Source organism: Salmo trutta, chromosome 30 (genome assembly GCF_901001165.1).
Source record: "Salmo trutta chromosome 30, fSalTru1.1, whole genome shotgun sequence".
Lineage (NCBI taxonomy): Eukaryota > Metazoa > Chordata > Actinopteri > Salmoniformes > Salmonidae > Salmo > Salmo trutta.
Genome location: NC_042986.1, coordinates 29,561,661 through 29,582,573, shown reverse-complemented (window position 1 = coordinate 29,582,573; position 20,913 = coordinate 29,561,661). Strand labels below are relative to the sequence as shown.

Below are 20,913 nucleotides of genomic sequence, written 5' to 3'. Positions count from 1 at the left end.
GGGGACAGGTGTCTGTGAGAGGGAGAGACAGGTGTCTGTGAGAGGAAGAGACAGGTGTCTGTGAGAGGAAGAGACAGGTGTCTGTGAGAGGAAGAGACAGGTGTCTGTGAGAGGAAGAGACAGGTGTCTGTGAGAGGAAGAGACAGGTGTCTGGGATAGAGGGGGACAGGTGTCTGCGAGAGGAAGAGACAGGTGTCTGTGAGAGGAAGAGACAGGTGTCTGTGAGAGGAAGAGACAGGTGTCTGGGATAGAGGGGGACAGGTGTCTGTGAGAGGGAGAGACAGGTGCCTGTGAGAGGAAGAGACAGGTGTCTGGGATAGAGGGGGACAGGTGTCTGTGAGAGGGAGAGACAGGTGTCTGTGAGAGGAAGAGACAGGTGTCTGTGAGAGGAAGAGACAGGTGTCTGTGAGAGGAAGAGACAGGTGTCTGTGAGAGGAAGAGACAGGTGTCTGGGATAGAGGGGGACAGGTGTCTGTGAGAGGGAGACACAGGTGCCTGTGAGAGGGGAAGAGTTGAAGTAAATAAAAGAGACAGAAGAGAGAAGGACAGAGACAGTCAGAGTTGAAAAAAAGAGAGAGAGTGAGGTAGTTAGGCTAGAGAAAGAGAGTTAGTCAGAATGGTTAGATAGAGACAAATACTGAACAGATCATGGAGGAATCAGAGGGAGAAAGAACAAGATATCTGGAGAAAAGGAAAGAGATGGATAGAGAAAGATAATGAAGAAAATAGATCTCAGGACACAGGGAGAGAGAAGGAGTCACGGAGAGACAAAAAGAGGGTGACATTATGAACATGATAGAGAGAGATGATTGCGCTCAATCAATACCTCTTCAGTGTGGGTTTCCAGTGGCACGCCTGGAGCTGTGTGTGTGTGTCTGTGTATTAAGTGGCGACGGGGCCCTCTCAGAGCCCAACAGGCCTGGTGACGTGGCACTGCTATGAGACTCCTTATCAGCTGGTAATGAAGTGACCCTGCTCTCTGAGGAGCACAGATAAAGCCCTAATTGTTTTACTGTTATCTGATGCTGCAGGCCAGGGACCCTGGGACTGCTCTACTGGGAATCTGCTCCTTGAGCATCCCTGGGCAGACAGACAGTGGTATGATCAAGCTCCGTGAACAAGTTGACCTTTGACACAGATCTGGGATCACCTCACCCCTCATCAAGTGAGGACACATGATATATGTAAATTGACAGTGATGTGAACTGATAACCATGTACAAAGCAGACCTGGGTTCAAATACAATTTCAGGTATTTAAATTACTTTTCAAATCAAATATTTTTTTGTCATTTCAAATACACATGAATTTGAACCCATGTCTGGTACAACGTAGAACAAGACAGGAAAACATGAAGCGTCAAATCAGCGTTGGGTTATAATCTCTTATAAGAGATAGCTTGGACACTTCTCCCATCCTGTGAAACCCTGCTGTCTTTTCTATCTAAAGGTGTCCGTCCGCATGCTTCCCATCTGAAACTGTTCGGAACAGACCCCTTGACTTTTTCAAAACGTTACGTTACAGAGTTATTATAAAATTGATTAAATTGTTTTTTTCCTCTCATCAATCTACACACATTATAATGATGAAGCAAAAACTGGTTTTTAGACATTTGAGAAAAAATATTAAATATGAAATATCACATTTACAGTACATAAGTATTCAGACCCTTTACTCAGTACTTTGTTGAAGCACCTTTAACAACGATTAAAGCCTCAAGTCTTATGATGCTACAAGCTTGGCACACCTGTATTTGGGGAGTTTCTCCCATTCTTTGCAGATCCTCTCAAGCTTTGTCAGGTTGGATGGGGAGCGTTGCTGCACAGCTATTTTCAGGTCTCTCCAGAGATGTTCGATCGGGTTCAAGTCCAGGCTCTGGCTGGGCCACTCAAGGACTTTCAGAGACTTGTCCCGAAGCCACTCCTGCTTTGTCTTAGCTGTGTGCTTAGGGTCGTTGTCCTGTTGGAAGGTGAACCTTCGCCCCAGTCTGAGTTCCTGAGCGCTCTGGAGCAGGTTTTCATCAAGGATCTCGCTGTACTTTGCTCCGTTCATCTTTGCCTCGATCCTGACAAGTCTCCCAGTCCCTGCCGCTGACAAACATCCCCACAGCATGATGCTGCCACCACCATGCTTCACCGTAGGGATGGTGCCAGGTTTCTTCCAGACGTGACGCTTGGCATTCAGGCAAAAAAGTTCAATCTTGGTTTCATCAGACTAGAGAATCTTGTTTCTCATTGTCTGAGAGTCTTTAGGTGTCTTTTGGCAAACTCCAAGTGGGCTGTCATGTGCCTTTTACTGAGGAGTGGCTTCCGTCTACCATAAAGGCCAAATTGGTGGAGTGCTGCAGAGATGATTGTGCTTCTGGAAGGTTCTCCCATCTCCACAGAAGAACTCCTCCCTGACCAAGGCCCTTCTCCCCCGATTGCTCAGTTTGGTCGGGCGGCCAGCTCTAGGAAGAGTCTTGGTGGTTCCAAACTTCTTCCATTTAAGAATGGAGGCCACTGTGTTCTCGGGGGCCTTCAATGCTGCAGAAATGTTTTGGTACACTTCCCCAGATCTATGCCTCGACACAATTCTGTCTCAGAGCTCTACGGACAATTCCTTCGACCTCATGGCTTGGTTTTTACTCTGACATGCACTGTCAACTGTGGGACCTTACATAGACAGGTGTGTGCCTTTCCAAATCATGTCCAAATAATTGTATTTACCACAGGTGGAATCCAATCAAGTTGTAGAAACATCTCAACGATGATCAATGGAAACAGGATGGACCTGAGCTCAATTTCGAGTCTCATAGCAAAGGGTCTGAATACTTATGTAAATAAGGTATTTCTGTTTTTTGTTTTCATTAAATGTGCAAAAATGTCAAAAAAACTATTTTCACTTTGTTGTTATGTGGTATTGTGTGTAGATTGCTGAGGAAATTGTTTTATTTAATCAATTTTAGAATAAGGCTGTGACGTAACAAAATGTGGAAAAAGTCAAGGGGTCTGAATATTTCCCGAAGGCACTGTATATTATGACAACATTTTGTGCCGATTTTGTTCATTTTGGTCTTCGGCAAGGGTTTTTAGGCTGTTCATATGCACTACATTTTTTCTCGAGGAAAGCCGAAGTTCGGTAGCTGAAGTCTACGCCCCTTCGTCTGTGATTGGACAACAGAAGGGATTCTTCAATGAAGTGTTTGTTGTCATTCAATGAGAGATGACTCGTTTTCATGCACATTTTTTTACTTCAGAAATACGGCACCAAACATCTTAATTTGTAAAATTGCATGACTTAGATCTCCTCTGCAAAAACTTCAAAATTTAAGATGGATTTCTTGAGCTATCTTAGATTTCGAGAAAGTGCATACTGGTTACGGCATCTCAAGGTGGACAAACTATTATCGCTTTTTTTTCATTTTTCAAGCAAAGGTCTTTTAGTATGCAAGGCACAGACGTTCACTTCGTCTAGCAGAGTTCTGCTAGGAGCAAACCCAACGTAGTATGCAGACGCCTTTATCTGAAGGATCTCCACATGTATGTCCACAGACTGCAGAACAAAGAGGAGGCTCTGCTGCTCAGGATCTACTAGTCCATTAGTAATTTAACACTTTCCTATCCAGAACTCGGCTAGACAGATCACTGCACCTGTACATAGCCCATCTGTAAATAGCCCATCCAACTACCTCATCCCCATACCTATTTATTTATTTATCTTGCTCCTTTGCACCCCAGTATCTCTACTTGCACATTCATCTTCTGCACATTCTACCATTCCACTGTTTAATTGCTATATTGTAATTACTTTGCACCATGGCCTATTTATTGCCTTACCTCCCTTATCCTACCTCATTTGCACATGCTGTATATAGATTTTTCTACTGTATTATTGATTGTATGTTTGTTTATTCCATGTGTTACTCTGTGTTTGTCACAGTATCCACCGAGGATGGCGCCCCTCCTCGGTCGGGCGGCGCTCGGCGGTCGTCGTCGCCGGTCTACTAGCTGCCACCGATCTATGTTTCTGTGTTCTTTGGTTTTTGTCTACTCTAGCCAGCACCTGTCTCTTGTCTGTCATTAGTGGGGAGGTATTTAGTTTGTTTCTTTGGGTTCGTCTTTGTGCGGGATTGTTTGTTTGTCAGCGGGCAGGTCTGTGTACGTTCTGTGCTTTTTTGCACATTTTTCCCCAGCGGATTCTCGCTGGATGAATATTGCATTTGCCGGGCTGCGCCCCTGCGTATTTTTGTGTTCTTGGGGTTTACTGTGTTCCCGTGTGGTCTCTGGGCGCACCCTATGCCCTTTTGTTACGCCGAGTGGTTTTTTCGGTGCAATAAATATATCATTCTACGACACTACTGGACTACGTCTCCTGCGTTTGACTCTGCCCTTTCCTCCTGCCTTAAGGAACCGTGACAGTGTTGTTGTATGTGTCGAAGTGCTTTGCTTTATCTTGGCCAGGTCGCAGTTGCAAATGAGAACTTGTTCTCAACTAGCCTACCTGGTTAAATAAAGGTGAAGTATTTATTTTTTAAAACCCTGGGGTGGGACTGGAACAGATGTCCCACTGGTCCCACTCGAGTCCAGGTCACAAACTCTATGTATGGCCCAAGGTACAGTAGCAGTCCTTTAGAGTCCTGAGCTCACTGCCTAATCAGAGCTGTTGGGGTTTGATGTTGTCTTTGATCAGTCCTTTGATCAGACGGGCTGTATCTGCCTTTTTTTTTAGTACTGTTGCTGACATGCTAATCGGCAGTGATGGAGCTGATAGTAGCTTAGAGTGCTAGCTAGCCTTAATTTGTTACTGGATCTTGAGATAGACGGGAGTAAGGGTGGTCAGCTATTGTTTGGAGGTTGGCTCATGGGGGGAGATAGCCTTAGTAGTACTAGCCTTGAGGACTATAGCTGTTAGTCCCTTGGGGAGGCAAACCAGAATTAAAAGGAACACCATTTGTTTTTGTTTTTTAAAATCCTACATTCCAAATGCATTCTGGAATTTAAGTTTCAGTTGTTCTGGGTTATATAATTATTTTTAGTAACAAATGATGACATTTCTATGAACCAGCATGTATAGAAACCCAAAATATACAACACTGTAAATGAATAGCTATTTCTGTAAGTGAAGGGATGAATAGTAAATGTATTCTGTAAAGCTTGTAGGGTTACCTCAGGTCAAAACAGGATTAAACTAGGATTTACTCAACTGGGTAAAGCTTTGGACATCAAACAGAATTAAAATGGAAGTGGTGTTAAGTATATCCTTATCAGAGCTGCAAACTGGCCTCTGCTCTGGCAGGCACAGTGCCCATTCTAACACTGATGGACAGTAGGATAGAGAAAGAGAGGGAGAAGGGGAAAGAGAGAGAGAGAGAGAGAGGATGGAAGAGAAAAATAGAAAAATAGAAGAAAGAATGAGAGAAGGAGGAGAACAGAAGAGAGTAGGTTTGTGAGAAGGATATGGTCCAGACTCACCGTGGAGCAGCACATGAAGACTATGATGAAGGAGCCAAAGACCCCTCCGATGCCCACCATCCAGGTCATCCGCAGGAACAGGATCACACCAAAGATATTCTGGATGCAGGGTAGGTACACCCCCATCAGAGTGCCCAGCGATGGTGCCTGGAGAACAAACACAGCGCAAAATGGATTAATACTGTGTGTATTACAACCATTATTATACAAGTACAGTAATGTACCGAACACCTTAGTGGAACAAAACAAATTCCTACAGTGACCAAATCTTGCATCTGAGTTTGGTGGATACAGTACAAACTCATTCTGCACTCATCATACTGAAATACAGTACAGACTCATTCTGCACTCATCATACTGAAATACAGTACAGACTCATTCTGCACTCATCATACTGAAATACAGTACAGACTCATTCTGCACTCATCATACTGAAATACAGTACAGACTCATTCTGCACTCATCATACTGAAATACAGTACAGACTCATCAGAAGCTCACAGACCCTCCTCTATCCCATCACAAAGAGACAGTAATAATATGAAGAGAGAATGACAAGCTCTTTATTCAGTCAAAATGGATACATCTCCTCCCCATTAACTTATTTGAATGGAAGCAGGAAGATAACGCTTTTCCTTTTCTTCATTATTTTGGCGAGCGATTCTGTCCGTCCATGACTGAAAGCTTTTCTTCTGAGGCAATTAAGCTGAAATTCAGGCAGCAGAGATTCCTCTGTGTCTCACTACACAGAGAGAAAATAATCCATATATGTGATATCATAGTTAAGTAGTAGAAACTTACTTTCACACTCTTCTATTCATGCAGGTGGAAGTGGCTCTAGGATACTAGCTCTGGCTGCCCAAACCCAATGTCCTCTATCGCTCTGTCAGCCCATTTAGCTAATGACTAGCACAGTTGTCCTGTTGCCAGGGAGAAGGACCCTCTCATTAATTTCTTTCTTTCTGTCTAGCTATGTATGTGGGAGAAAATGTAATTATCCCAACAATGTCATCCCACAGTGTCGTTCTCAAACGCTACCCTTGATTAGACATAGCTTTCAGCTATTGAGTTCAATGGGATTGGATCTGCCATAGGACTCCACTTGTGACCAGACCTCCAGTAGCTAATACCTGTACGGAACATTACTAACACATTATGGTAGTGCAGGATTTACAATTTATTAGACTTTTTTATTACTTTTAAATGCAATTTATTCTAGGATAAGATTGGAAAGTCAGTTTAAATTCCAGTCGCCTATGAAACAGGGTTTTGGTCATATCCAATAGTGGCAACAATGACAACAATGACAACGTCTTATAAGACAGTACAAGTCGAGGTACAAGCAATTATTTGTCCTCTTAGTCCTTGCTTGTCTTCCTGACACTCCAATTAAGTGTCTGAAGCTCCTCATTTAAATTCTGTGGAGTCCAGGGAGGAGACGAGACATGGGAAGGAAATTGAAATCTGTATGTAGAGAGAGATGTCTTAGCCCCAAGGGTTCTGCAGAGCCACAGGGGAGAGCCAGTGAGAGGTAGCCTACTGCAGGGCCACTCTGACAGACTGTCTACCTCAGGTTTTGCCCTTGGACCTCAGATCCTCCAGGTGACTCATCACAATAGGAGCCTCGCCTCACCATATACGGAATTACTTAGCATTCAGTGACAGGCTCCATGGCAGCCTGTCTCTCTCACCGTAGAGTTCTCAATCCTGGTCCTGGGGACCTAACGTGGTGCACATTTTTATTTTTGCCCATGTACAAACAAAGCTGATTCAAATAATTAATCATGAACAAGCTGAAGCTGGTTATTTGAAAGGTGTGTTAGTGCAAGGGTAAAAACAAAATGTTTCCCCTTTAGGTCCCCAGGACGAGGGTTGAGAACCACTGCTGTAGAGAACACTACTGAATTAAACAGTACACAAAACTCTACCTGTTGTATGAGTCCTCAAGTGCTAAACTACAAATGGACTAATAAATGCACATTTTTATGCATCAATCTTCATTAAATTGTAAAAAGTAGCCTGTCATGTTTTTTCTTTGCAGAACAATCATTCCTATCAATTTGACTGATGCTAAAGATAACACAAACCACCTCTAAAATAACCTGTCAGACCAGTTACCATGCCATGTGATCATGTGTCCCAATTTCACAGCATGAGAGGAATTGTAGTCAGGTGATTGAGTAAGGCTGGTATGATGCTACTCCTCATCTTGTCTAAGATAAAAAATAAAACATTATCCCATCCTCTCAGGTTAATATCTACTACCCGTTTAGAATTCTCTCATATCAGCCTCTTTTGGTCTCTTGGCTGGAAGAAGCTGTCAAATGAAATGCAGATAACAAGAAGAAGAGTGGAGGGGAATGATGCAGTAACCTGCCTCAGACCAGGGTAACAAGACAGGATGAGAGAGCAGCTTGTTGTATCAGGGTAACAAGACAGGCCAAGAGATCAGCTTGTTGTATCGGGGTAACAAGACAGGCCAAGAGAGCAGCTTGTTGAATAGGGGTAACGACAGGACGAGAGAGCAGCTTGTTGTATCGGGGTAACGACAGGCCAAGAGAGCAGCTTGTTGTATCAGGGTAACAAGACAGGCCAAGAGAGCAGCTTGTTGTATCAGGGTAACGACAGGCCAAGAGAGCAGCTTGTTGTATCAGGGTAACAAGACAGGCCAAGAGAGCAGCTTGTTGTATCAGGGTAACAAGACAGGCCAAGAGTGCAGCTTGTTGTATCAGGGTAACGACAAGCCAAGAGAGCAGCTTGTTGTATCGGGGTAACGACAGGATGAGAGAGCAGCTTGTTGTATATGGCAACTGCTTGGCATCCGACCGCAAGACGCTACAGAGGGTAGTGCATATGGCCCAGTACATCACTGCAGCAGAGCTCCCTGCCGTCCAGAACCTCTTTACACAGCCTGCTCTCATAGACTAGACTTAACATAGTAAACGTAAATCTGAGACACTGAAATTAGTTTGGTATGGTTACACAACACAGATGGTTACAAGGAAAATACAAAAGTAGGGTGGTTGGTCGGGGTGGATAGGTTTGCATATAATGCAAAGGTCTAGCAACTTGAAGGTTGCAATTTTGAATCTCATCACGGCAACTTGAGCATTTTAGCTAATTAGCAACTTTTCAACAACTTATTACTTTTGAGCTACTTTGCAATTACTTAGCATGTTAGCTAACTATTCCCTTAACCCTAACCCTAATCTTAACCCTTTTAGCTAACCATTCCCCATACCCTAACCCTAACCCTAACCTTAACCCTTTAACCTAACTCCTAAATTTAACCTTAACCCTAACCCCTAGCCTAGCTGACATTAGCCAGCTAACTAACATTAGCCACCTAGCTAGAATTAGTAAGATTTCATACATTTTGCAGAATCGTAACTTATTGTACATCTTGCAAATTCGTAACATACTGTACAAAATCGGTGATGGACATCCACAAACTAATATATACCATACGAAACGTAACATATAATACTAAATGGAGTAGTTACGTACAGAATAATACGAAGTGCTCTGAGACCAGGTTGCTATATCAGGCGGTGTCAGAGGAAGGCATTAAAAATTGTCAAAGACTCCAGCCACCCAAGTCATAGACTGTTCTCTCTGCTACCACACGGCAAGCGGTACGGATGCCGTCTGGAACCAACAGGACCCTGAACAGCTACTACACCCAAGCCGTAAGACTCCTGAATAGTTTGTTAAATAGTTAACCAATAGCTACCTGGACTATCTACATTGACCCTTTTTGCATGAACTCTTTTGACTTATCACATGCGCTGCTGCTTCTGTTTATAATGTATCCTGTTGCCTAGTCACTTTATCCCTACCTATATGTACATATCTACCTCAATTACCTCGTACTCCTGCTCATGGACTCGGTACTGGTACCCCGTGTATATAGCCAAGTTATCCTTACTCATTGTGTATTTATTCCTGCTGTTAAATTTTTTTATATTTTTCTATTACTTCTATTTTTTTCTCTCTGCATTGTTGGGAAGGGCCCGTAAGTAAGCATGTCACTGTTAGTCTACACCTGTTGTTTATGAAGAATGTGGCAAATACAATTTGATTTGATTTGTATCAGTGTAACAAGACAGGCTGAGAGAGCAGCTTGTTGTATCTGGGTAACAAGAGAGGTCGAGAGCACAGCTTGTTGTATCAGGGTAACAAGACAGGCTGAGAGAGCAGCTTGTTGTATCAAGGTAGCAAGACAGGCTGAGAGAGAAGCTTGTTGTATCAGGGTAACAAGACAGGCCGAGAGAGCAGCTTGTTGTATCAGTGTAACAAGACAGGCCGAGAGAGCAGCTTGTTGTATCAGGGTAACAAGACAGGCTGAGAGAGCAGCTTGTTGTATCAAGGTAACAAGACAGGCCGAGAGAGCAGCTTGTTGTATCAGTGTAACAAGACAGGCCGAGAGAGAAGCTTGTTGTATCAGTGTAACAAGACAGGCTGAGAGAGCAGCTTGTTGTATCAGGGTAACAAGACAGGCTGAGAGAGCAGCTTGTTGTGTCAGGGTTATGCTCCACTGCACATGTGCTGGATAACAGGCCTAATGTGGCCCTGCTCAGGCAGGTTAGCATTTTTCATCATGAATCTTGTTCTGGATGCAGCTCTGCAAAGTGGTGACTGGCTTGCACAGCCACAAAGTCATACAATTTGATTTTAAACCTGGAACCTTTATTTAACTATGCAAGTCAGTTAAGAACAAATTATTATTTACAATGACAGCCTACCCCAGCCAAACCCGGATGACGCTGGGTCAATTGTGCACCGCCCTATGGGACTCCCAATCACGGCCGGATGTGATGCAACCTAATCTTAAACCTAACCTTAACCACACTGATAACCATAATGTCTTCCAATAAACTTTAATTAAGACCAAAGAGCTAATTATGAATTCTTACAATATAGCCAATTTTGAATTGGCAGCTAGCCTTTCTAAGGGGAAATGGCTCAGTTCTGCCTCCAGGACAAGATTCATGGCAACAAACGTCAACCAGCCCTGTTCAGGCCCGATAAATGACCAAATGGCTGTGAATTGGCGGGGAAGGAAAAGGACAGCGTGCACAGCCATCAATAATGTCCTGTCCAGGCCTAAACATGGCCGACAGCGTCATCAATAGCGTCCTGTCCAAGCCTAAACATGGCCGACAGCGTCATCAATAACGTCCTGTCCAGGCCTAAACATGGCCGACAGCGTCATCAATAACGTCCTGTCCAGGCCTAAACATGGCCGACAGCATCATCAATAACATCCTGTCCAGGCCTAAACAACGGCCGACAGCGTCATCAATAACGTCCTGTCCAGGCCTAAACATGGCCGACAGCGTCATCAATAGCGTCCTGTCCAGGCCTAAACATGGCCGACAGCGTCATCAATAGCGTCCTGTCCAGGCCTAAACATGGCCGACAGCGTCATCAATAGCGTCCTGTCCAGGCCTAAACATGGCCGACAGCGTCATCAATAGCGTCCTGTCCAGGCCTAAACATGGCCGACAGCGTCATCAATAACGTCCTGTCCAGGCCTAAACATGGCCGACAGCGTCATCAATAACATCCTGTACAGGCCTAAACATGGCCGACAGTGTCATCAATAACATCCTTTCCAGGCCTAAACATGGCTGACAGTGTCATCAATAACATCCTGTACAGGCCTAAACATGGCCGACAGCGTCATCAATAGCGTCCTGTCCAGGCCTAAACATGGCCGACAGCGTCATCAATAACGTCCTGTCCAGGCCTAAACATGGCCGACAGCATCATCAATAACATCCTGTCCAGGCCTAAACAACGGCCGACAGCGTCATCAATAACGTCCTGTCCAGGCCTAAACATGGCCGACAGCGTCATCAATAGCGTCCTGTCCAGGCCTAAACATGGCCGACAGCGTCATCAATAGCGTCCTGTCCAGGCCTAAACATGGCCGACAGCGTCATCAATAGCGTCCTGTCCAGGCCTAAACATGGCCGACAGCGTCATCAATAGCGTCCTGTCCAGGCCTAAACATGGCCGACAGCGTCATCAATAACGTCCTGTCCAGGCCTAAACATGGCCGACAGCGTCATCAATAACATCCTGTACAGGCCTAAACATGGCCGACAGTGTCATCAATAACATCCTTTCCAGGCCTAAACATGGCTGACAGTGTCATCAATAACATCCTGTACAGGCCTAAACATGGCCGACAGCGTCATCAATAGCGTCCTGTCCAGGCCTAAACATGGCCGACAGCGTCATCAATAACGTCCTGTCCAGGCCTAAACATGGCTGACAGTGTCATCAATAACATCCTTTCCAGGCCCTCTTTTCGTCCAGGTGGAGGATGGAGACCTGGGAGGGATACACTCTGCCACCTCAGATCAAGTCAAACTTCAGCTAATGTTTATGTTTAGGACAAGACTTTAGTTAGATTCGATGGAGTACCTTGACAGCAGGTTTTTTTTTGGATGGTGCCGCCCCCTCCTCATTCTCGGCCTCCTCGTGCTCTTTGCTGCCCTGAGGCAGGTTGGAATAGTTTGCCAGACTGCTAAGTATGGACGACACCATAGGACTGTTGTCCATCTCCTCCTGCAGGACAGAGAGAAAAGTGGACAGAAACACCATATCACTATACCAGAGGACAAAACACAGTAGGAAACATGCAGGTAATATTGAATTTTACAGTCCTCTCAGCTGATATTGACAACTGAGAAACTATATGATTAAGCCAGTTCTTATTTCAAAGAATTCAACCCACCTGCTGTCAGATGGTAAGTAAGTAAGCAAGGCTTCGTGTATACTGTAGGTGCTTGTTTCACCGAAACCAATGGAACAAAGCAATTTGATAATTACTAGATCATTACTATGTAATTATAGTGTAATTATAGGTAAGCAAGTGAAGGAGCCTCATGTTACAGACCTCAAACAGGGCCATGTTCTTGCCATCGTACTGCTGGCTCTTCTCCACGTCGCTGGCACTGCTGCTGTTGATGAAGGGACTGCTCTCCTTGGGGTTCCCATCGCCTGCAACACACAGACAGCACCCCAAGGGTTAACAGAGAAACACACACACACACACACACACACACACACACACACACACACACACACACACACACACACACACACACACACACACACAAATAATCCTTAAAAGAGAGATGTTGATTCAAATGGGGAAAATATTTAATTAATATGAATGTTTGTGAAACACAGACATTGGTAACACTGAAAAATGACTTTCTCAATATGTAGTTTTAATGACAGACCCAGGTTGTTTTAACAGGAGCAGTGAAATGATTGGATTTCGATTAATATGAATGTGTTGTTTGTTAATAAATGATGTTAGCTTGGAGAAATGATCCATCGTTCAGGATTGAATTATGTTAGCACACATGGGGTAGTCGCTAAAGCCAGGAAATGCTCTCTTTAGATGGATCTATACAGGCTTTGTGTGGGAAGGGTTCATGCTGGGAATGACAAATGGAACCAGAGATTCTAAATTGTGTGTATTCATCTTCTTGGTGAATATTTATCATATCACACAGAGAACTTCATAGAAAGTCAAACATCAGTGTGATTTAGATATTAGGTGTTATTTCACTGTTAAGGAATATAGAGGGGTACTTAAGCAGTTCACACATACACACATACAAACAAGCCCAGTCGTCCAATCAATACTTTTTGGATTGCCTGCCCTGTCCCCTCTCCAGCCTGGCACGAGGTTCTGATTGTGGCCCCTGTCAGCTGCCTGACACAGACTCTGTGCGCAGGGCCTATTAATAGCATGAAGGGAGGGACGGAGAGAGGGAGGGAAGGAAGGAAGAGAGAGAGAGAGAGAAAGAGAGAGAGAAAGAGAGAGAGAGAAAGAGAGAGAGAGACAGAGAGAGAGAGAGAGAGAGAAAGAGAGAAAGAGAGAAAGAGAGAGAGCGGTGGTAGATATGGGCACTGGCTCTGCTCCAGTCCCAGAGGAGACCCTTCTCAGAAGGCAGGAGAGGAATACTAAAGATCCACTGCAGTGCATCAGCGCCAGGCAGCCAGGCAGCACACAACGATCGACCACACCAGCCATCACTAGAACACACAGCACAGCACAGTCAACCTGGCATATCGCTGCACACCAAAACTAGCACAGGACATGCAGTGTGTGTGCTGCATTACATTAAAGCCAAACCAACCACATCAGCCAACAGTACAGGGGCTCTGGTTAGAAGCTGCCCTAAGGCACAAATCTAAGATGGGGGGGGGGCTTCATCCTACTCTGAGCACAGGGAGTGCAGTGAATTAGCAGTTTATGGCCTATATAGCTCTGGCTCTTTGGTAACAAGCTGCACTATATTTCTTCTTCTATGTGATTTACATGGAGCTTACTGCTGTGTTCTGTGTTATGTAACGAAACTGTACATTCAATGATTCAGAATTATGTAGACGTGTTTGTAAAAGTCAGTATAATACAGAATATGGTGAATAGGTTATGTAAGATCGAAGTCTTGGAATGTCTCACAAAGCATGGCATGTCATGGGACTGCCCGTATTGACATATTCTTGTCTAATAAGCATTTACACTATGATCATGCTAGGTACAGATGGAGGATATTAATTTGATCACCCTGTTGCAGAAGAACTTTCCTGCAATGCAGAAAAAAAATGTGTAGTGTATTTGAGGTTTAAAAAGACTTCTGAAATGTGTAATTTCCACTTAGAAATTTCAGACTTGATTTTTCAAAAATGTCCATTAACTATAATCCACATAATAATTCAAATGTCCTGTTGTTGCAGGATTAGTTTCCTTCTGTATCCTATATTTGTAGAACCCCTACACTTTATGGATCTGGATAGCACCATGTACGCTAGATAACATTTTCAGCTTATTGTCATGACTTCCGCCGAAGTTGGTCCCTCTACTTGTTCGGGCGGCGTTCGCCAGTCGAAGTCACCAACCTTCTAACCATCTGTCACGATCGCTATCTTCGAACTCCCGATCATAAATAAACCAAGTCGCAGCGTGCATGGAATTCCACATCTTTGAAATGAAAATGAAACTCACCTAAACAACAAACAGGAGAAAAACGAAAATGTGACGTTCTGGGGTTGCTCAAAGGCAGCTACACAAAAACAAGATCCCACATCTAAAGATGGAAAAAAGGGCTGCCTAAGTATGATTCCTAATCAGAGACAACGATAGACAGCTGCCTCTGATTAGAAACCATACTCGGCTCAACACAAAGAAATAGACAAACTAGATTGCCCACCCCACATCACACCCTGACCTAACCAAACTAGAGGAAAATAAATGTCTCTCTAAGGTCAGGGTGTGACAGTACCCCGCCTCCCAAAGGTGCTGACTCCCGGCCGCAAACCTGAACCTATAGGGGACGGTCTGGGTGGGCATCTATTCTTGGCGGCGGCTCTGGTTCGGGGCGTAGCCCCCACTCCGCCCGCTGATCCCCCCTGCTTCTGTGTCGCAGGAGGAACCAGACCGTGGATCATCGCCAGAGGCTCTGAACTGCCCACGCTGCTGAAGACTCTGGACTGCAGGCCGCCGCTGAAGACTCTGGACTGCAGGCCGCCGCTGAAGACTCTGGACTGCAGACCGTCGCTGAAGACTCTGGACTGCAGACCGTCGCTGAAGACTCTGGACTGCAGACCGCCACTGACGGTTCCGGACAGGGGACCGTCGCTGCAGGCTCCGTGCCATGGATCATCACTACAGGCTCCGCGCCATAGATTATCACTGGAGGCTTCGTGCCATGGATCATCCCTACAGGCTCTGGGCCATGGATCATCCCTACAGGCTTCTTGCCATGGATTATCACTTGAGGCTTCGTGCCATGGATTATCACTGGAGGCTTCGTGCCATGGATCATCCCTACAGGCTTCTTGCCATGGATTATAACTGGAGGCTCCGGGCCATGGATAATCACTGGAGGCTTCGTGCCATGGATCATCACTACAGGCTCCGGGCCATTACATTTACATTTAAGTCATTTAGCAGACGCTCTTATCCAGAGCGACTTACAAATTGGTGCATTCACCTTATGATATCCAGTGGAACAACCACTTTACAATAGTGCATCTAAATCTTTTAAGGGGGGGGGGGGTTAGAAGGATTACTTTATCCTATCCTAGGTATTCCTTAAAGAGGTGGGGTTTCAGGTGTCTCCGGAAGGTGGTGATTGACTCCGCTGTCCTGGCGTCGTGAGGGAGCTTGTTCCACCATTGGGGTGCCAGAGCAGCGAACAGTTTTGACTGGGCTGAGCGCGAACTGTGCTTCCTCAGAGGTAGGGAGGCGAGCAGGCCAGAGGTGGATGAACGCAGTGCCCTTGTTTGGGTGTAGGGCCTGATCAGAGCCTGAAGGTACGGAGGTGCCGTTCCCCTCACAGCTCCGTAGGCAAGCACCATGGTCTTGTAGCGGATGCGAGCTTCAACTGGAAGCCAGTGGAGAGAGCGGAGGAGCGGGGTGACGTGAGAGAACTTGGGAAGGTTGAACACCAGACGGGCTGCGGCGTTCTGGATGAGTTGTAGGGGTTTAATGGCACGGGCAGGGAGCCCAGCCAACAGCGAGTTGCAGTAATCCAGATGGGAGATGACAAGTGCCTGGATTAGGACCTGCGCCGCTTCCTGTGTGAGGCAGGGTCGTACTCTGCGAATGTTGTAGAGCATGAACCTACAGGATCGGGTCACCGCCTTGATGTTAGTGGAGAACGACAGGGTGTTGTCCAGGATCACGCCAAGGTTCTTAGCACTCTGGGAGGAGGACACAAGGGAGTTGTCAACCGTGATGGCGAGATCATGGAACGGGCAGTCCTTCCCGGGGAGGAAGAGAAGCTCCGTCTTGCCGAGGTTCAGCTTGAGGTGGTGATCCGTCATCCACACTGATATGTCTGCCAGACATGCAGAGATGCGATTCGCCACCTGGTTATCAGAAGGGGGAAAGGAGAAGATTAATTGTGTGTCGTCTGCATAGCAATGATAGGAGAGACCATGTGAGGATATGACAGAGCCAAGTGACTTGGTGTATAGCGAGAATAGGAGAGGGCCTAGAACAGAGCCCTGGGGGACACCAGTGGTGAGAGCACGTGGTGCGGAGACAGATTCTCGCCACGCCACCTGGTAGGAGCGACCTGTCAGGTAGGACGCAATCCAAGCGTGGGCCGCGCCGGAGATGCCCAACTCAGAGAGGGTGGAGAGGAGGATCTGATGGTTCACAGTATCAAAGGCAGCAGATAGGTATAGAAGGATGAGAGCAGAGGAGAGAGAGTTAGCTTTAGCAGTGCGGAGAGCCTCCGTGACACAGAGAAGAGCAGTCTCAGTTGAATGCCCAGTCTTGAAACCTGACTGATTAGGATCAAGAAGGTCATTCTGAGAGAGATAGCAGGAGAGCTGGCCAAGGACGGCACGTTCAAGAGTTTTGGAGAGAAAAGAAAGAAGGGATACCGGTCTGTAGTTGTTGACATCGGAGGGATCGAGTGTAGGTTTTTTCAGAAGGGGTGCAACTCTCGCTCTCTTGAAGACGGAAGGGACGTAGCCAGCGGTCAAGGATGAGTTGATGAGCGAGGTGAGGTAAGGGAGAAGGTCTCCGGAAATGGTCTGGAGAAGAGAGGAGGTGATAGGGTCAAGCGGGCAGGTTGTTGGGCTGCCGGCCGTCACAAGACGCGAGATTTCATCTGGAGAGAGAGGGGAGAAAGAGGTCAAAGCACAGGGTAGGGCAGTGTGAGCAGGACCAGCGTTGTCGTTTGACTTAGCAAACGAGGATCGGATGTCGTCAACCTTCTTTTCAAAATGGTTGACGAAGTCATCCGCAGAGAGGGAGGAGGGTGGCAAAGAGCTTCCTAGGGTTAGAGGCAGATGCTTGGAATTTAGAGTGGTAGAAAGTGGTTTTAGCAGCAGAGACAGAAGAGGAAAATGTAGAGAGGAGGGAGTGAAAGGATGCCAGGTCCGCAGGGAGGCGAGTTTTCCTCCATTTCCGCTCGGCTGCCCGGAGCCCTGTTCTGTGAGCTCGCAGTGAGTCGTCGAGCCACGGAGCAGGAGGGGAGGACCGAGCCGGCCTGGAGGATAGGGGACATAGAGAATCAAAGGATGCAGAAAGGGAGGAGAGGAGGGTTGAGGAGGCAGAATCAGGAGATAGGTTGGAGAAGGTTTGAGTAGAGGGAAGAGATGATAGGATGGAAGAGGAGAGAGTAGCGGGAGAGAGAGAGCGAAGGTTGGGACGGCGTAATACCATCCGAGTAGGGGCAGAGTGAGAAGTGTTGGATGAGAGTGAGAGGGAAAAGGATACAAGGTAGTGGTCGGAGACTTGGAGGGGAGTTGCAATGAGATTAGTGGAAGAACAGCATCTAGTAAAGATGAGGTCAAGCGTATTGCCTGCCTTGTGAGTAGGGGGGAAGGTGAGAGGGTGAGGTCAAAAGAGGAGAGGAGTGGAAAGAAGGAGGCAGAGAGGAATGAGTCAAAGGTAGACGTGGGGAGGTTAAAGTGACCCAGAACTGTGAGAGGTGAGCCATCCTCAGGAAAGGAACTTATCAAGGCGTCAAGCTCATTGATGAACTCTCCAAGGGAACCTGGAGGGCGATAAATGATAAGGATGTTAAGCTTGAAAGGGCTGGTAACTGTGACAGCATGGAATTCAAATGAGGAGATAGACAGATGGGTCAGGGGAGAAAGAGAGAATGTCCACTTGGGAGAGATGAGGATTCCAGTGCCACCACCCCGCTGGCCAGATGCTCTCGGGGTACGCGAGAACACGTGGGCAGACGAGGAGAGAGCAGTAGGAGTAGCAGTGTTATCTGTGGTAATCCATGTTTCCGTCAGCGCCAAGAAGTCGAGGGACTGGAGGGTAGCATAGGCTGAGATTAACTCTGCCTTGTTGGCCGCAGACCGGCAGTTCCAGAGGCTGCCGGAGACCTGGAACTCCACGTGGGTCGTGCGCGCTGGGACCACCAGGTTAGAGTGGCAGCGGCCACGCGGTGTGAAGCGTTTGTATGGCCTGTGCGGAGAGGAGAGAACAGGGATAGACAGACACATAGTTGACAGCTAAAGGTGTTAAAAAGGGCTGCCTAAGTATGATTCCTAATCAGAGACAACGATAGACAGCTGCCTCTGATTAGGAACCATACTCGGCTCAACACAAAGAAATAGACAAACTAGATTGCCCACCCCACATCACACCCTGACCTAACCAAAGTAGAGGAAAATAAACGTCTCTCTAAGGTCAGGGTGTGACACCATCGCTGATCCTCTTTTCATTTTAATTTGGTTTTGTCTTGTCTTCCATCACCCCTGGTTCCAATCCCATTCAATTACATGTTGTGTATTTAACCCTCTGTTCCCCCTCATGTCCTTGTCAGTGATTGTTTATTGTAAGTGCTTGTGCACATCTGTCCTGGTGTGCGTCGGGTTATGTACCCATTATTTTGATTGTTCTGTTTTCCGGTGGGGTTTTTTGTTATTAAACTGCGCCGTTTGGAAACACAGTTTTTTCTCTACTGCGTCTGACTTCTCTGCCACCAGTACGCACTCCTTACACTTATTATGCAGTATGTACACCTGACCGTTGTTCTGATCACATTCATGGCAGGCATGCATACTGTACTGTAGTCCTGTATGTAAAAATACATTAGCCATGAAAGTTTTTTAATTTACCTTTGGTGGGATGACCCAGTATGAGAGATGCCCATTGGGGAGCAGATAGAGCGGCTCATATCATTAACCTCTCTGGTATCATTGGGACGCTAGCGTCCCACCTCGACAACAGCCAGTGAAAATTGCAAGGCGCCAAATTCAAACAACAGAAATCCCAAAATTAAAATTCCTCAAACATACAAGCATTATACACCATTTTAAAGATACTTCTTGTTAATCCAACCACAGTGTCCGATTTCAAAAAGGCTTTATGGCGAAAGCACACCATGCAATTATGTTAGGACCGCCTAGCCACAAGAAACCATACAGACATTTTCCAGCCAAGGAGAGGACTCACAAAAGTCAGAAATAGCAATTAAATGAATCACTAACCTTTGATGATCTTCATCTGGTGTCACTCCCAGGACTCCATGTTACACAATAAATGTTTGTTTTGTTCAATAAAGTCCCTTTTTATGTCCAAAAACCTCAGTTTAAATTGGCGCGTTATGTTCAGTAATGCATTGTCTCAAATAACATCTGGTGAAATTGCAGAGAGCCAAATCAAATTACAGAAATACTCATCATAAACATTGATGAAAGATACAAGTGTTACACATAGGATTAAAGATAAACGTCTTGTTAATCCAGCCTCTGTGTCAGATTTCAAAAAGGCTTTACGGCGAAAGCACACCATGCTATTATGTTAGGACAGCGCCTAGCCACAAAACACCATACAGACATTTTCCAGCCAAGGAGAGGACTCACAAAAGTCAGAAATAGTGATTAAATTAATCACTTACCTTTGATGATCTTCATCTGGCGGCACTCCCAGGACTCCATGTTACACAATAAATGTTTGTTTTGTTCGATAATGTCCCTCTTTATGTCCAAAAATCTCAGTTTTGTTGGTGTGTTTAGTTCAGTAATCCAAAGGCACAAAGTGCGCTCTCAACATCCAGACGAAAAGTCAAAAAAGTACAATAAAAGTTAGTAGAAACATATCAAACGATGTTTAAAATCAATCCTCAGGTTGTTTTGTCATAAATAATCAATAATATTTTAACCGGACAAAAGCTTTGTCAATAGAAAAGGAGAAACAAGAAAGGCGCGCTCCCGATCACACGCTGGACTCATGTCTGGAAATTTCCACTGTCCACTCATTGAAAGTGCTGTATCTCCCTCAGGATTTCGCCTGCCATATCAGTTCTGTTATACTTACAGACATTATTTTAACAGTTTTGGAAACTGTAGAGTGTTTTCTATCCAAATATATCTATTATATGCATATCCTAGCGTCTGGGCCTGAGTAGCAGGCAGTTTAATTTGGGCACGCTTTCTATCCAAAATTCCGAATGCTGCCCCCTACCCTAGTGAAGTTAACCACAGCCCGGATCGTTTAATCAGCAGGCATGGCCTCGGAATGTGCACAGCAGTTTATTCTGCTTTATGAGTTTATATTAACCTATCCAAGTGCATGTAATGAATTAGTCCCTGTCTTGGTGCTTTATAGAAATGGGCCATGAATTGCATTTACAGTATGTAGCTAGTGCTTCTTCATAGGATCTCAAAGCTTTTTAAAGATGGATTTTTATTTATGTGCATGCTCTGTTTGGCATTCAAATTGCTATCTAAACATATTGTTGCTGGAGTTATTAATCATACAATTATCGTAAATGACATAGATTTTTATTGAGTTAAGAAATCGAGAAAGAGAGAATGTGTTGTTAGAAAGAGTCTCCCTTCCTGTTCTATCTCTCTGTGTGTGTGTGTGTGTGTGTGTGTGTGTGTGTGTGTGTGTGTGTATGGTGTGTGTGTGCAGGTAGATTGATTTGACCTCTGTCAGATTTACA

The 20,913-nt window shown here is 45.5% G+C and overlaps 1 protein-coding gene across 3 annotated transcripts in view; it reads right to left on the bottom strand.

Moving 5' to 3' along the window:
- Window positions 1–20,913, bottom strand: part of LOC115168458 (solute carrier family 12 member 5) — a 122,727-nt gene that overhangs the window by 44,633 nt on the left and 57,181 nt on the right. For all 3 annotated transcript variants that reach the window (XM_029723767.1, XM_029723768.1, XM_029723769.1), the window contains exons 2-4: window positions 12,363–12,466; window positions 11,888–12,031; window positions 5,453–5,599 (exon numbers count right to left, since the gene is read on the bottom strand). In XM_029723767.1, the coding sequence (XP_029579627.1) occupies window positions 5,453–5,599; window positions 11,888–12,031; window positions 12,363–12,466 (395 nt within the window). The remainder of the gene's footprint in view (window positions 1–5,452; window positions 5,600–11,887; window positions 12,032–12,362; window positions 12,467–20,913) is intronic.